Source organism: Ochotona princeps, chromosome 16 (genome assembly GCF_030435755.1).
Source record: "Ochotona princeps isolate mOchPri1 chromosome 16, mOchPri1.hap1, whole genome shotgun sequence".
Classification (NCBI taxonomy): domain Eukaryota; kingdom Metazoa; phylum Chordata; class Mammalia; order Lagomorpha; family Ochotonidae; genus Ochotona; species Ochotona princeps.
Genome location: NC_080847.1, coordinates 47,276,165 through 47,293,255, shown reverse-complemented (window position 1 = coordinate 47,293,255; position 17,091 = coordinate 47,276,165). Strand labels below are relative to the sequence as shown.

The 17,091-nt window shown below is 59.2% G+C and overlaps 1 protein-coding gene across 1 annotated transcript; it reads right to left on the bottom strand.

Moving 5' to 3' along the window:
- Positions 1-616: 616 nt before the first annotated feature.
- LOC131482252 (IgGFc-binding protein-like) lies at positions 617-14,297 on the bottom strand. Its single transcript, XM_058674854.1, has 14 exons — positions 14,270-14,297; positions 14,152-14,193; positions 13,911-14,041; positions 13,425-13,706; positions 13,126-13,263; positions 12,872-13,031; positions 12,404-12,492; positions 10,867-11,413; positions 10,119-10,714; positions 9,411-9,975; positions 5,777-6,375; positions 3,507-4,020; positions 1,949-2,154; positions 617-1,036 (listed from the first exon to the last, which is right to left on the bottom strand). Exons 1-14 carry the CDS (start codon positions 14,295-14,297, stop codon positions 617-619), a joined length of 4,317 nt encoding a protein of 1,438 aa, XP_058530837.1.
- Between the last annotated feature and the right edge of the window lie 2,794 nt (positions 14,298-17,091).

The window sequence follows — 17,091 nt, the reverse complement described above, 5'->3', positions numbered from 1 at the left end:
GCTCCATTTGTCTCCATGCCCTTATTCAGCCCCCCCCCCACACACCCCTGAACTTGAACATCCCACAATTGCACCCCAGTACAGATTTGGGGAGGACAGAGAGGTACTCCAGAATTCCCACGTCCGAAGCTGAGCTGCGGAATTGCCTGTCCCCCGCCCCGGCCCCTCTCCGAGCTAGGACAGCGTCATGCTTCAGGCTTCCCAGGCCAAACGGCAAGGCATTGGAGAAGCCACCCTCTCTCCCACCAGGCACCTGCTCTTCCATCTGTTTTCAGAATCCTCCATGCCTCCCACTACCCACCACCCTCTCCTGGATTCCAGCCACAATGACTTCCAGCCTGGGTGGTCCTAGCAGCCTCCCCTCTATCTGGTCACTCAAGGTGTATTGTTGGAGAAACGGCTCCACGGAGCAGAGGTTTGATTAAGGGGCGGGTTGATGGAGGGACCACTCAAGGAATGGAAGGATAGAAGGCTGAAGGAATGGATCCGCCCCTGGATGGAGATCGAGGAGCTGATAGATGACTGTACAAATAGGTGGGTGGGAAGTGGGTTGCTGCAGGGAGGGGTAGATGGATATGCAGTGGGTAGATGGATGAGGGTGAGCAGAGGGGCTGGCCTAGACGGGCCCCATCACCTGGACTTGCCGTCCTCGCTCCAGAACCACGTGGGTTTTCAGTCCAGGCCCGCTGAGCTTCACCTCGGCGCGGTACAGGAAGGACACTCGGTGACCACGGAAGTTCCTGTTGGAAGCCTCCACGCTGAAATTCAGGCCCCCGGGGGCAGGCTCCGGGCCACAGGAGTGAGCCAGGTGATACGAGCAGGTGCCTTGGAAGTGGGCAATGGCCCCATCGAAGGTGAAGTAGTGAGGGTCCCCAGTGACCACGCAGGTGGCCAGAGGGCTCTGGCAGCCCAGCCGGCCAGCCCGCAGCCCACAGGTCTCCCCTGCAGGGCAGCGGGCTGGGCTGCAGCGGAAATGCCCTAGTCTGTCACAGCTGCAGCGGCGGGTACATCGATTTAGCCAGACCAGTTCTCCTACCTGCCGAGAGAGAGGCCAGATCTGCAGCCGTTGCCCAACCGGGCTGAACTGACCCCTGAGTGTCCAGCTGGGCAACACCATAGTGCAATGGTGAGAGTATGGTTTGGGAGTAAGAACTGTGCATCTTACAGGAGAGCTCAGTGCGTCTCAGAGACTCAGTTTCCTTCTCTGCACAATGGGACAACAGGAAGGTTGTTGGAGGGTCAGCACGACCCACACGTGAGGCCTTCAGTGCCTCTCCAGCCTCTCACCCCCACCCATGAGCAAGCTCTCAACACAGTAGCTGATGTGACAGCCTCCAATAATGCAACAAATGCTGAGCAACTACTGTGGCGGCAGGGTGGCACATCAGTGACCAAAACACAGCCACTGTCATCACCCTTGTCCATCACTATATGATGACAAGAGCCTGGCCAGTGCCCAGCATACAGTGGCCTTTAGTAATCCTACCATCACGATTTGAATATGCTTACCCACATGGAGATGCATGCCACAACCCATACATTATTAGCATATTTTGCTCCACCCAGACACACACACAAAATAGGATGCCCCATGCACTCCAGTTCCTATCTCACTGGTAGTAGCCTGGTACCTGACATAGGATCAAGACTCAGATGGTAGCCCTGACATCGGATTCCAGTGCTGACTGCCGCACCACCGCCAGCAACCACACAGCGCCACAAAGGCTGGGCTGCAACAGCTGGGGCTATTATCATCACCTATGCGTTTAGCTGCAGTTAAAAGGCACTCAATAATGGTGGCTAATGCAGCCACTGAGCACAGATAACATGCTTGGCGAATATTGCCAGCAGTTCTGGGGCTAGCAGCTGAGGCAGCCCCAGTGGCTGAATCCAGGCAGCTTAGATTGGGGAGCTCCTGAGCCCCGGAGTCAGCCTGACCCCAGCTCACCTGATAGGAGCGGCCGCCGTGCACGCAGCCACACTGCTCGGGGGCCACACACTCAGCCCGGGCCCACAGGTGCGTGTTGTCACAGGCGCAGCCTTCCACGCAGCCTGGACGGCCACCAAGCCCCTGCAGCTGGGCAGGGACACAGAGCCGCGCCTGGCTGGGGTCTAGACAGAGCTGGTAGCGGCTGTGCTTTGGACACTGGGCGGCTGAGCAGGAGGGAGAAATCCCGAGTAAGGAGATGTCACTTCTGCAGGTGCTTGCCCCACTTCCCTGCCCCGGGACTCAGACATGCTGCTTAAGCCCTCTGGGGCCCGGTCTCCCTGCCCTCCACATGCCTCCTGTCTCTCCTATGGGCTCCTCAGTGCTGCAAGTGGACTAGCTGGCTGGGAGGGCACCTCCTGGCATGTGCACGCACCTTGGGAACTCACTGCTGTTCCCAGCCACAGCCTCCAGCTGGCCTTTCCTACCCTGTAGACACCACCCTCCCCCTCCCCCAATCAACAGCCTTGCACAACTCCCTCCATCTGGATCTAATCTATGTGAGACTGGGGCATGGTTTTAGGAGGGTCCTTACCCCCAGTAGGGGCTTGGGTGGCTTTGGCTTGCACAAGGGAGCTGCAAACATGCATGCATACACATACAGAGAGAGAGAGAAAAAAAACAACAGGACCTGCTCCCTTGGTACCCTAGTGTCAGAACTGGCCAGGGACTTCTGAGAGGCAGCCACTGAGGTCCTGGCCAACTCCGGCATGACAGGAACAGCACAGGATGTCTTGGGATGATCAGAGCTCACGGTACCAGCCAGCTTCTCCATGGGGACAGGCAAGTGGCACCCGTTGGGGGTGAGCGAGTCACAACAGCTGTTTTCTTTGATTTATTTTTGTTTACTTGAAAGGCAGAGTTACAGAGAGAAAGGAGAGATAGCGAGCAAGATCTTCCCTCTGCTAGCTCACTCGCTAAATGGTTGCAGTGGGTACAGGTAGGCTGGTCTGAAGCCAGCTTTTCCAGGTCTCCCCCTTGGGTGCAGGGGCCCTTGTCACCCACGTGGGAGAACAGGAAGGAGTCCCAAGCTCCTGGCTTCCGCCTGGGCCAGTCTTGATCGCTACAGCCCTTGGAGAAGTAAACCAGCACGTGAAAGATCTCGCTCTCTCTCTCGCTCTCTCTCTCTCACTCTCTTCCTTCTCTCTATGGCTCTGCCATTCCAATAAATAAACATTTCTTTTAAAAATATTTGTACTGAAATACAGCCATTGGCCCTCTCTTGTAGGGTGTTTTGGTACTTGGAGCCCTCATCCCCGTTCCTGGAAAGCGACATATGTAACAAGCATGATCCGTGTTAGAGAAGTGGGCACCTCTGGTCACTGACCCAAAAGTCACCTAGCCTGTCTGTGTGGGGGGAACTCGGACATAGAGCAAGCAGCTGAATTCCGACTGTGCATGCTCTAGTATGTTTGGGCAGAGGCTGGGCCAGACCCTACCATGTCAGGCCTTAGGAGGTGGGTGGTGGGCGGGTCTCAGGTCTGTGGTTCAGCTCCCCATCCGCCCAAGCACCACATACCGCAGAAGGAGGCATTGCGCCAGCCACCGAGGGTGACATTGGCACCCTGGCAGATGGTGGCATAGGCTTGCAGGGCCGAGCAGAGGATGCGGTCGCTGCCTCCTGCCAGACACAGGTCCCTGACGCAGCTGGAGACGTAGGGGCCGGGGTCGACCTGCACGTGGCAGGGGCTGAAGGGTCCCTGGGGGTCGCGCAGCAGCCAGCAGCGCCTCCTGGCGGACACAGCCTGGTCCTGGTCCTCACAGGCGACACAGGCGGCCGCACAGGCGGCGCCGCAGGGCTGGCCAGGCTGCCCGGCATGGCCGAGGGGCTCTCCGGGGCCGCCCAGGCTGCCGCAGAGCCCGCAGGTGCGTCCCGCGTAGGGCAAGGGCACCCTGAGAGTGAGGCTGTAGGAGGCGTCGGTGCTGAGCCACAACCCAAAGTCGGAGAGCAACAGGAAGGAGAGGCCGTTCCAGTGCAGGGCCAGGCTGCCCCCGTGGAGCGTGGCGGGGAGGGCCGTTGTCTCGCCGTTGACCTGGGGAGACAGGGAAGAGAACGGAGTGCGGCTGCTGGCTTCTTGCTGCTTGCAACATAGCAGGGGCTCAACTCGAAATGCAACACCTCTCCAGCATTTGAAAGTTTTAAGCTGGCAATTTTGTGGAGCTGGTGAATGAGGTCGCAACCATGCACACAGCCCTTGGCAGACACAAGGCGGCCCAACCTGAGGGCCACAGATAGCAACCGTATCCGCATCCTGCTCAGCATTCAATTCTTCTTCAGGACTCTCTATAACTTTTAAAAGATTTATTTATGGGTTCAGCATGATAGCCTAGTGGCTAAATCCTCATCTTGCATCCACTAGGATCCCATATGGGCACCAGGTCACATCCTGGCTGCTCCACTTCCCATCCAGCTCCCTGCTTGAGGCCTGGGAAAGCAGTCGAGGACCGCCCAAAGCCTTGGGATCCTGCACCCATGTGGGAGACCCAGAAGAAACTCCTAGCTTCAGATTGGCTCAGTTCCGGCCGTTGCAGCCACTTGTAGGGTGAAATAGCAGATGGAACATCTTTATCTCCGTCTGTCCTTCTCTCTGTAAATCTGCCTTTTCAAAAAATTTTTTTAAACAAAACTTTTTAAAAGGATTTATGTATGTATTTGAGGCAGAGTCACAGAGAGAGAGAAATGGAGAGAGAAAAATCTTCTGTCTGCTGGTTCACACCCCAAATGCCCACCCTGGCCAGACCTGGGCCAGCCTCAAGCCAGGAGCTTCTTCTGGGCCTCCCTTGCGACTAACAGGGGCCCAAACACCTGGGCCGCCCTCTGCTGCTTTTCCCAGGTCATTAGCAGGGAGCTGGATTGCAAGTGGAGCAGCCAGGACACAAATCCAGCGTCCATATGGGATGCTGGTATCATAGGGTGGCTTAACCCACTACTCCACATTGCCAGCCCCTTTAAAACAATTTATTCTATTTATTTGAAAGGTAAAGTAAGATGGGGTGAGAGAGAGCAAGAAAGAGAGATCCATCTACCCTCAATTGTTTCATCAGCCAAGGCTGGATTAGAGCAAAGTTGGGAGCCAGGAGCTCAGTCTGAGTCTCCCATGGGTGTTGTCAGGGGTGCTTCGGGGTGGATGAGTACGAGGACTTGAACCTGCTGCCTCTCAGAATCTGCATTAGTAGAAAGCCGAAATTATAAGCCAGGTGCTCCCCAGATGGGGGATGCGTGCACGCCAAGCCAACTACCCATCTCATGATTGTCCGAGAACATTACCCTCTCCAAGGCTGGATCCACACGGTTCACAGAAGTCGACCCCACCCTCGTGTATAACCCATGACCGAGACAGACCATCACCCGCTCCTCAAAGACTGGCTCAGAGATGGTCATTTGACTCCAGCTGGGCCTTTTCCAGAAAGAGCTTCTCCCGCCTCCCAGGGGCCTTTGCCTCACTGCCGGTCATCTTTATCCTCACTCGCTGGGGTCCGATCAGACGTGGGGGACACCAGAGCTCAGTGCTGGGGCCGGAGACCAGACACCTTGTCTGACAGCCTGAATCTGGGGACCTGTAGATTTTTTTTTTTAATTATGCACATCCCCAAATTCCTTTTTTTCTTAAGTTGACTGGAGGGGCATTTCTGTCATGCTAAATGAAAAGCGTGTGAGATAGAGCCAGACAAAGGGGACAGTCAGAGTAGCAAAAACTGAAGCCATGCAACGATGGGAAGAGGTCCCCATGTCTGGCCTGGAGGCAGGGAGAGCAAGGATTCCACATGCCATCCAGGTGCCCTGCTCACCTGCGCCATGCCCGGGCTGTCCCTCTGCAGCTGGACCAGGGTCCCATTCACCTGGATGGAGACCCCTGAGATGAGCATGAGGGGGCTGTGTGACCTGTTCTCCTTCTGCAGCTCCACCTTGAAGACAGGCAGCAAGCCGGGGGCGCCGCAGGACTCCGCGAGGACCAAGGCACAGGTGCTGGGCAGCGCTACTGGCCTCCCATCGAAGGCGATGATGTGTGCATGTCCAGCCACCTGGCAGGTGCCAGGGGAGAGCGCGTGGCACCCAAACACACCCCTGAGGACCCCGCAGCGCTGCCCGGGCCCACAGGAGTACGGGGAGCACCGCACCATGCCAGTGGAGGCCTCACAGTAGCAGAGCCGCTCACAGCGCTCCCCTGCCCAGAAGATCTCTCCGGGCAGGTGGTAGCGCCCCTCCAAGGAACAGCCGCACTGCGTGGGGGGCACACAGTCCGTGCCACTGAGCATGAAGCCAGGGTCACACTGGCAACCCTCCTGGCATGGCGTGGGACAGCTGTCGGGCAGTGCAGGTTCAGCGCAGGAGCTGGGGCAAGAGGAACCGCAGAGTTCATAGTGACTGTGGGGCGGGCAGGCCAGCTCTGGGGAGAGGGATAGAGGGAGACACAAGGTCATGACCGCACTCCTCCCAGATCAAACTCTGTATCCCGCTGCCTCCCCAGTGCCCAGGGCACAACAGGCCTCCACGAGCATCTGCAGGAAAAACTGATGGAGACACCAAAGCTTGCTCAGGAGCGTGACCCTCCCTGCTTTCACCAAGTAGCTACTATGGGCCAAGGACAGTGTATAGCTGTGACAGGTGGCATTCTCCTGGCGAGACTGAGCTGCTATTCTATAGCAGGGATGGACCAGCAAGGCCCCCTAGGCCATATCTGGCACTGCACCTGCTATGTGCAGCCAGTGACCTAAGCACCAGCTGTCCTGCCCAGCCCAGGTGCGCTGGCGCTGCTCCAGGTGTAGAAATAACGAAGGACCCATCAAATGGGAGGAACTGAGGGCCGGGGGCACATGACCAAACCTGGCTCCATACTAGGCTGCTCCCAGTATAGGGGACTAGGAAGCTTCCCGGAAGAGGTGACATTGGAGCCAAGCCCTGAGTGACAGGGGGAGACAGACGTGTGATAACTGGGGAAGGGAGCTTGAGGCAGGGAAGGCCCCAAGCACAGCCCCCACTCCCCGGAGTGGGAACGAGCAGGGGGTTTCGAAGAAGCGGCAGAGAGGCCGGTGTGGCCAGTGAACCCAAGCCAGGAGAGGCTAAGGGGCAGCCAGCACATGGCTGGGGTCTCACTGCAGAGCAGTAGGGCTGCAGGGCTGGTGTTGATCAGGAGACAGAAGACTGCTGAGTTCCACTGTTAGAAACTCCATGTTTGCGACACAGTAGTGACCCCGACACAACACAGACGCCATACCAGCGCTCTTCTGAGAGGAGTATGGGGGTGGAGGGGTCCTGGGCATTTGGGATCTCTAGGTCCCAGGATAAAAATTCTCACCCCTTGTCCACCGCTGAAGCTCTGCAGGCCTAGTTTGGGGCACTGCCTTGGCATCATCTCTCATTGCCCTCTCACTCCCTGTCAGGGCTGCACGCGCCCTCTGGGCTTCTGAGCAGCTCGCTCCTCCTCTGCCCTTTTCTGCAGGATTCTGGCCTCGGGTGGGGCGTCTCCTTCCTCCTGGGCCAGCCCTGTCCCTGGCTGCCTTAATGGGAACCCTGGACCTAAGCTTCCCCATCACAGCCCTGACCGCTGCTTCCTCACCTATGAGAACAACGCAGCCCACTCAGACACATGAGGGCCGAGTCTGGGTCTTTCTCAGTCGCTGATGTGTGCCCACCTCTCCCAGTGCCACTTGCGGGAAACCCACCCCCCAACCACCGTTCCCCAGCACTGCCTGCCTGGCTGTGCGCTGGGGACACACCCACCAGTCCCTTCCTCCCTCTGCTGGTCATCGGTGGAATTGCCGCTCTCCCACTCAGCAGGTGCAAAGGTGAGTCAGGCCCGATGGTCAGCTGCCAGCTGGACGCAAGAGGGGCTGGGCTGACCACAGGCTTTCCCCCAGGCTCGGCCTGACTCAGGATCCTGACTTCTGACCTGGGGCAGGGCAAGGCTGGAACCATGTACTGCAAAGATCAATTTAATAGCTGGTCCTTATCATTCACCGTGGTACCAGGAACTATTCAACTGTCTGATTCTCACCACGGCCCCCCGGGAAAAGGAGGCACCACTATCATCATCCTTGGGCTGCTTGTTCAATGCGAAACTGAGGCACATAAAGGTCAGGTGGACCTCCAAGTGCCCACAGCTGACTTCTGGCCATGCCAGCCTGCAGTCAATGTGGGGCAGTCCCTGCTTTAACAAATAAAATACAATGGAACAGGAAGTGCCTGAGTGTGCTCTCAGCTGTGTTACATGTGTGCACAGATTTGGGATGTTCAGCACAGTAGTGGGGGCCCAGAGACCTCCACCATCCACTGGCGGGATCCTGTGTTGGTGTAACAGGGCACAGTGACAATACAGAGTGATGGCCACAGGCTTTGAGGTAGGGGAGAGGGAACCTGTGTTACTTGGGGGCAAAGGGAGGTGGAATGCCACATCCTCTGCCAGGTGGGAGTCCAAAGGGTCAGAAGCAAGCAGGAGAGATGCAAAGATCACAAGGGACATGCCGCGCTCGCAGTGGCTTTGAAGGTGGAAGGAGGGGCCAGAGGCAAGGCAGGAGGGGTCAGCAACACAAGGAGGGGGTCTCCATCCTGAGCCAGCGACCGCAGGGGGCTCCTGGGACCCGCAACACTGTCCTGTGCTGGACCGAGTACCTGTGTGTGCAGGGACCCTGTCTGGACCCGGAGCACAACATCCCAGGGGAGGTGGGGACAGAAAAGTCAGGCACAAAAACCAGCACAGAAGGACATGAGTATCCCCTGCAACCCCCAAGGGTGGCTCGGCCCCATCTATACTTTGACCTTAGCCTGGCAAGACCCATGTGGGACCTCCAACCCACAGAACTGGATTGCTCAAACTGCCACATCTGGGGCAATTTCTTACAGCAGTAATCAAACTAAGCCCCAAATATGCTGTATCCTCTACCACCAGCCTCCCTCAGGAGAATTTGCAAGATTGTTTTACGCTGTTGACAGAAATCGCTTGTCAAGGGGAAATGGACATTTGTTCTTTGGACCCCAGCCAGTACCCATTGCCTACTGCCAGCCTTGCCTCAGCCAATGCCCGGCATTCTCCCCTGAGATCCTGTGGGGGTGCCAAATGGATCCTAGGCCCCTGGTCACAGCATGGGCTCCAGAAGGAGCCCATCAAAGCCACCAAGACACAACTAAACTTGTTCTAAGACCCACCGGAGCCTCTTCCTGCTGAGCTGAAACTGAGTGGTTACGAGGTCTGGAGCTGCTCTATGCGAGTGAGCCTGTCCTGGACCCACACACAGCCTCCAAGAGGGCCAGAGGCAGTGAAGCCAGGGACTCACAGCCACATTTAAGTGCCTGATGGTGCCAGGCCTGAAATAGCCATCCTGAGAACATTCATTATGCAAACCGGCAAAATCGGATTCTGAAAGCAGCCAGCAGAGGAATGCCAGCCGGCATACCTGCCACATTGCCCTTGTAGGTGCCACTCACCGCAGTCTACCAGGTGTCTCCAGGGCTGCACAGGGAGGCCGTGGCGCTGGCACTGCTGGGCGTAGCTTCCCAGCACCTCACACAGGATCTGCCGCGAGCCCCCAGTGGCACAGAGGTCATGAACACAGTTCTCCATGTGGACTTGGGCCTCGGCCGGCTCATCGCAGGCCTGGAAGGGTCCGTTCCGGGTAGCCAGCAACCCGCAGAAGGCCAGCGACTGATACCGACCTCCTGTGTCGTGTGGGCACAGAGGTGCGGGGCCTGTGACCCAGCAGCCGGCTGGGGAGGCTGGGTCCTTCCAGCTGAACACAAAGGCCTCAGCATCGTGCAGGAGGGAGCCATTAGGGGCGCGGAAGTCATCCAGGGGGTCCCCGTTGAAGTCCCCGCCCAGGCCGCACAGGGCACCTGCGTAGGTCTCTGGCACCATAACAGACACATGGTGGCGCCAGTCATAGGAGACCAGGAGGCCCGTACTGGTCTGCAGCACCGCCCCGGAGCCGCTGAAGTAGACATGCACAAGACCTCCAGCCAGGTGCAAGGGCAGGTGAGCCAGGGTCCCGTTCACCTGCAAACACAGGGCAGACTGACACCATCAGACTCACCCAGGCATGTCTGTGGTTTCCCTGATTGCCTCTCAGGGACCCCCCCCCACCCCGACCTTCCCCCAACAGCTCCAGGATAAGACTCCAAGTCCCCACCCAAGTTTACCTGTACCCTCCCAGGAGTCAGGGCCTCCATCACCACCTTCACCCCGTGGACATCCACCTCTATCTGCCGTGTCCCGGTCACGCTGGCCGTGGGACTCAGATACTCGTTGTCCACCCAGACCACAAAGGCTGGTACCTCAGGAACGGTGCGACAGGTACGGCTCAGCACATAGCGGCAGGCTCCCTGCGCCGTGAAGGCAGCACCATCAAAGGTGCGGTAGTGGGGGTCCCCCGACACCCAGCTGCTGCCTCTGTGGACTTTGCAGTGCCAGGCCCCAGCCCACAGGAGGCACACAGTGCCCTGGGCACAAGTCTGGGGGTGACAGTGTGGTGGCTGCCCAGCTTCCCTACACTGGCACAGCTCCCGGCAGTTGGGGCTTAGCTCCTGTGCCCCCAGGGGCAGGATGTGGCCCTGCCAAGGGCAGCCGCAGGCAGCAGGGGTCACACAGGTGCCACTGCTGGACAGGTGGCCTGCGTCGCACACACAGCCCTCACGGCAGGGGCCACCACAGGCCAAGGCCACCTCCGCATGGGGACAGCTGGCTCTGCAGATGTCAGCACATGTCTCCCAGTGGCTGTTTTCAGGACAGGATGGGTCTGGATCAAGGAGAGGGAAAGGGGGAGAGAAAGAGAGAGAGAGATTGGCACCAGTTCCTCTTGGACCCCAAGGGACATGTTTTGTGCAGTGCACAACCTGTGTATCCCTCCTTTGCTACCTCCCTCCCATCCCCTCCTTCCCAGCAGCTCACCACAGAAGCCAGGACCACGCCAGGCACCCACGGAGATGTCAGCTGCCTGGCATGCCCGCACGAAGGCAGCCAGTGCCTGACAGAGGACAGGCAGGCTGCCGTTGGTCGCACACAGCTCCTCCACACAGCTATCCACGAACGGGCCCACAGGGATAGCCGAGGCGCAGGCTGCCAAAGGGCCTGTGAGGTCTGAGAGCCACCCGCAGGCCTGGGGACCTGCATACCTGGCCCTCAAGTGCTCCGGGCAGTGCAGCCATGGGGAGCTGCAGGACCCTGCCTCCTGCCAGCTGGCTTGCAGTGGCCTGGGCTGCAGCTGGGGGGTTCCCGGATGGGTCAGGACCTCAGGCCCACACAGGCCCCTGGTGACAGCAGCATGAATCTCTGGCACGGTGAGTTCCAGATGCCCATCTTGGATCCACAGTTCAAGGCCCGTGTCCATGGCCAGGCGAGTGGCTGAGTCCCACGCATGGACAGCAAGGCCTGCCTCGGGGATGGAGAAGGGTGCAGGGAGCAGGCGTCTGTTCACCTGTGGGGCCAGTACACAGCACTGGGGGTGCGGCCCTAGGCAGGGGACAGCTGGGCATGCCCAGGACGCTGGGGGGCAGGGCCCTAGCAGTGGACAGCTAGGTGCAGCAAGATACAGGGCTGGGAGGGAGGTGTCTGCCATGGGCAAGTGTGGTCAGGAGGATATGGGGGCACGGCAGGAAAAGGTGTGAGGGTGGGTAGGTTCAGGGGTCCCTACCGGGGTCTTGCCAGTGATACAGGAAGTGAGCTCACTGGTCGAAAGTGAGCCTGGGGAGGAGGGTTGGGCTGGAGTGGGGAGGGGAAGAGCAGGCCAGAGCTGGTCATTGGGGAGGGGGCAGGTCAACATCCCAGGTTGCTGTGAAATGGCCCTTCAAGTTTGTTGCCATGGCCCCCAGCGCTTGGTTGCCTAAGTGCAGGGCTGAGGGCAAATGGAGGGAGGGGGGGAGTTTAGCTGGTGGCTGTTGGAGGGAGGGGCACAGGAGCGGGTCTGTGGCACCAGGCTAGACAAGGGCTAGGGAGAGGCAGTAGGCTTTGTGGGGGCAGTAGGTTGGGGGACCTGGGGGTCCCATGAGGTCATCTAGGGCTTGATCAGCGAATTAGAAGGTGGAGACTAAAAAGGGGAGTTGTGTAGCTGAGGGTGGTTGAAACAGACGAGGCAGGACCTATGCCAAAGACATCTCCAGGGGGCTCCATCCATCCAGGACCACCATATATCTCTTCATATGGCCCCCATGAGTCCCTCTGTCTCTCACCAGTTAGCTCAACCCCATTGGACACCCTGTGTGTCTGGCCATCTGCCCACCACCCGCTCCTGCTCCATCTTTCCACCTGTCATTCTTGCCATCCAATTCTCTGACTGTCCACCTGCCTTTTGCTCCTCAGTCATTCACTCTTCTTGCGGACACTCTCTGTGACTGCCCGCCCCTCTGAGTGGCCGGACCCTGTGCTACCCTCTGGCCTGGACCCTGTTCACACTCACCACTACGTGTCCTGCTGGGCCGTCTGACCTCACCACCAAGTCTTGGCCGGACACCAGCAGTCGCACCAGGATTGCTGGCTCCGGGGTTTTTCCACCCAGCTCCACCTCAACCCGGACGTCACCTGGGAGTAGGGCCAGGACGAAACGGCAAGGCTGGAGCCTCAACTGCCCCCCAGTGAGGGTCTGCAGATGGCCTTGGGGGCCCAGACGACAGGAAGGGCCACGAGGGGCCTGGCAGCGCTGGAAGGGGTGTGCAGGTACACAGCGCTGGCCCACCAGGCAGCCCTCCGGCCAGCACTGCACCTGGCCTTGCTGTGCACAGTGGCACCGGTGGCTGCAGTCACTGCTGTTCCAGAAGGAGGCCCCAAGGGGCAGGAACTGGGCTGTGGAGAAAGAGGGCAGGGCCTTGGGAGGCTGGCAGGGGGTGGCTAGGGCAGGAGGGGACTGGCATCGCTGTGGACTTGGCCCTGGCCCTCCCTTCTCCGGCAAATACCATCTCACCATGGTAGGCACAGCCACTGGGAACGGCAAAGACGTCTGTGCGGAAGGCCCAGCACCCAGGGACACCCACATTACTGGTGTCGACTATGTGCAGCATGTTGGCTGTGCGGGAGCCGGGGACAGTGAAGTATTCCCTCTGCTGGCCGCTATTGAAGCCCGCCTGGGGGTGATGCAAGGATAACATTAGCAGGGCCATCTCCCCACCCCCTGCCGAGGGCTTCAGGCAGCCTCTTCAGGCACCCCCATCCATGCACCTGCGCAGCGATGCCCCCCAGGCCGTTGTGGGGACTCCCCCCACTGGCCACGCCTGTGGTCCACTGGATGTCATCGTAGAGAAACAGTGCCCAGGACGTGCCATTGCCCATGGCCAGCACCAGCTGGAAGGTGTTCACCTGTGGGGGCCGGAGGAAGGGAGCTAGACTTTGGGGCCTGGTCCCACAACACCCCCTGTGGCCCATCCAGCTGTCCCGTCGCCATGAATGGCTTCCTCCATCAGAGTCCATGTGACATGGTATCCCCTTCTGTTTCTCTATATATCTTTTTCTTTCCTCACCTGGGAGCCCAGAGACCCATAGAAGGGGATTTGGTCCCAGGTGGCCATGAGCAGCGCATGAGGGCTGGGAGGGCCACCAGGGAAGGCAGTGGCCAGGTCCTCAGCCACACGCTGCAGCAGCTCCGGCTGGCGGCTCTGTCGGTACCACACGTGGCCTCCACTGGTCGTGGACGCATCAGCCCAAAACGGGGCCACAAAGGCCTGGCCTGTCTCCAGAGGAAACGCCTCGGGGGTGAACAGGGCCACTGGCTCCCCAAAGGACACCAATCCATTGGTGCACACCTGGCAGGGGCGAGGGAGGGTGAGTCTGGGTGCAGTGTGTTGGGGGAGGAAGGGGTGTCATTGGTCAGAGGGCAGGAGGGACACGGCTACCCCCAGGAGGACAGAGTGGGGAGGGGTGGGGGAGGAGGGAGCTGGGCTTGGGGCAGGGAGGGGAGAGAGCATGGGAGGGCAGCGGTGGGGTAGGGGACAGGGGTGAGGGCTCACGTAGGCTGTCCTGTGGGGGACCCTGAAGAGCGTGAAGGGTTCCAGCAGCTGTAGCGCGTCAGAGCAGCCATCGTCCTCAGGGGCCAGCACCTCATCACCCTGCTCCCGCCCGTAGGGGTACAGCAGGGGAGCTGGGGGGGGACATAGAGACGCCTGAGGCCGCTGGAGTGGGTACTCCCTTCAACTCCTTATAGCCTCCCTGTCCCCTACTCCAAGCTGGGGAGAGCGCTCCCAGCCTCACCTCCAGGCTCCTTGCTCCAAATCGCTCCAGGGCTCTGCAGGGCTGAGGGGACAACAGCAGCTCAGGGCTGGGCCCACCACCTGCAGCCAGCCCCCTGCCCCATCACGTGCTCACTTACCCACCAGCAGTAGCCATAGCAGCCCCATGACTGCCCCATCTCCCGCTGGCCAGGCTGGTTTATACCCAGGGCCAGCTGGGGGCCCTTGCAGGGGGGCCAGAGTAGGACTAAAACTTAGCCCTCTCCCCAACCCTCCTCCAGCTCATTGTTCGAGGTTCCAGGGGGTCTGAGAGACTCCATACATCCTGGTTCCCATCCGGTTTGGCTGAGGCTGGGCCAAGTCTGGAAATGCGGGGTGGGGCCAGGAGGGGCCAGGTAGCTTCCAGGGCTTCTCCAGTGGCCGTAGGGTGGCCATGAATGTCCAGAGTCATGGTGGGAGGATTGCCCACCCACTCTGTGAGCAGGGCTGTGCCTGTGGCAAGCCAAGCCAAGCCATGGCTGCAGAGATGGGGGCCCTGGCGAGCTGGGTAGCTGCAACCAGCAGGTGCCCCTCCTGCTGGGGCCTCTGCCTGTTTTCTTCCCAGCAAGTTAAACATTAATGCCCATCCTCCTGGGGAACTGAGAGCGAAGCTCGGGGCCTGGCCTTGTGGGGGTGGAAGCGGGAACTCCTAGCTAGAATTTTGGGGGCTCAGGATGCCCACAGGCAACAGGATTCAACACTGTGCACCTGAGTAAACTCACAGGCAGCTCGGAGTCAGGCAGCGGGGTACCCAGGCCACCCCGATTTGCACTCTCCCTCCCTCCCATCCTACCACCACCAAGCGGCCCTCCTCACTTCTCCAATACCCCAAGGACTCTGAATTAAGGTCCCCTATCTTTGTCCCCAGTGCACCAGTGTCTGAAGAAATACAGTCCATGGACAGCCCAGAAACCTCCCCCTACACCCCCGCAGAACCCAGGGAGGGCAGTACCCTGGCGGGCCAGCAAAGGGGGTCCCCCGAGGACAGGCACTGCAGCCTCTTGGCACGAGGCCAAATGCCATGCCCACCTCTTCCTGGTGTGTGCCAAGATTTAACCAATGGCTCCTGCTGGGGTCATATGTTCCAGGCAATTACAAGAGGGCCAAGACCAGCCTTTATTTGGGGAGTATTTCTTTACTACTACTGTTCTGATTTATGCTGAGAAAAAAAATACATATGTCACTATCACTCCCAGATGGATGCAGAGGCCCAGGTACTCAGGCCGCCCTCTGCTGCTTTCCCAGGTGCACCAGCAGGGAGCTGGGGAGGAAGTGGAGCAGCCGGGAATTGAACTGGCATCCCCACAGTGCTGCAGGTTTATCCTGCAGTGCTACAAGGGTCGTCCCAAGATAAGAATATTTTTATTAATATGAAGTGCTTATTATTTAATGAGGTAAGATGGGTGTTGTGGCTGTGTGCTAACTGTCTTAGAATAAACCACTGAGATGGGAGAACAGCTCTGAAATTGCGAGAAATCCCATTAGCGCTGTCCTTTTATTATGCACAGCTTCAGCAGGTGCACCTGAGGTGGAGGCCTTGAGGAGGGAAGCAGCCCGCAGCAGTGCCCGCTGAGGCCTTGTAGGCGACTCTGACAGCAGCCTGGACTCTCTGACCTGCCCTCCATGGAGAGGTGGGGGGCCTGTCCGCTCCTAGATAGTCCAGGCCATTTGGCCACAGCCTCGCTTGCCGGGGCGCAGCACAGGTGGGGCCAGGGAGCAGGAGACGGGCTCACAGGAGCCCCACTGGGAGATGTCCTGAGGGAGCCAGGCTGGGAGGAAGTCCCGGTGCCAGTTGAGAGGCAGAGTGAGAGAATGACCGCACCGCTGCGTGGGGGCAGGCCAAGCGGTGGCTGCCCTGTTAGTGCGGGTGCTGAGACGCACCACAGGAGCGGTACTGGTCACTTTATCTGAATGCAGAGTCAACGGCCTTGCTGTCCACTGCTCATCACAGGACCAGCCTGACCGTGAGGATGCGAGGCTGGCAGAGCACAGGCAGAGCCTCCTGTTGCTGCCCACCTCCGGAAGGCCCCTGCAACTGGCAAGGGGGAACTGGTGAATCCGGGTGCAAAGCTGTGTCTGGGGTCCCACATCAGGGGCTAGGGGTGGGGCATGTTGGTGGCAGCAGCAGGAAACGCCGCAGCTCCCTGACTCGCTGTGGGAAGGAATTGCAATCTCTCCCCTCCTCCTAGGAGGCAGTAGCACTGGCAGACCTGGCACAGGGCTGCACCTTGCACGGGGGTGGAGGACGGCTTTCAATGCCCTAGGACATTTCAGGACCCCTTCCTTTCCGAGCAAAGCTGTCTGCTGCAAGGACAAGGTCTGCTCGTGTTCCCAAGTCCCCTGGCTCGGACACAGGCCTGGGGAGTACCCAAGCTACAGAACCGTGGGGACCCATCACGACACTCTGATGCCCAGGGGCAGCTCAGTAATTCCGAGGCACTTCCTGGGGTCTTTTTACATTTCAGGACGTTGCTTGGGGGTTCAGGTTGGCCATGACACACTCAGATGTAAAGGCCTGAGGCACAGCATGCAGTCTGTGGTCACCCAAGTGGATACTAGGCAGGGAGTGCCTTTATGTCACACCAGGGACAGTAGCGCCCCCTGGTGGCCACCATGACCAGCATCCAGAGGGACAGATGAGCCAGAGGTGGGACCCAAACTCGGCTCGGAGGACAGGGCACTATGTGCTGAATGTAGACTGGACCCCAAGTAATTTTGAATCCCAAGTTGTGAGTGGCTGATCCCAAGAGAGTCCACACTCAATCCCAAGACAGGGGCTCGAGGTGGGAGGTGCCTGGATTGGAAATGAGGTTGTATCTGGATGAGGTTGTGTCTGGGTGGATATAGCCCCCAGGAATTGGATCGAGGCAGACACAGAGAGGCAGGTATGCATCGTGTCACCTGCCACAGGATGCACCATGCT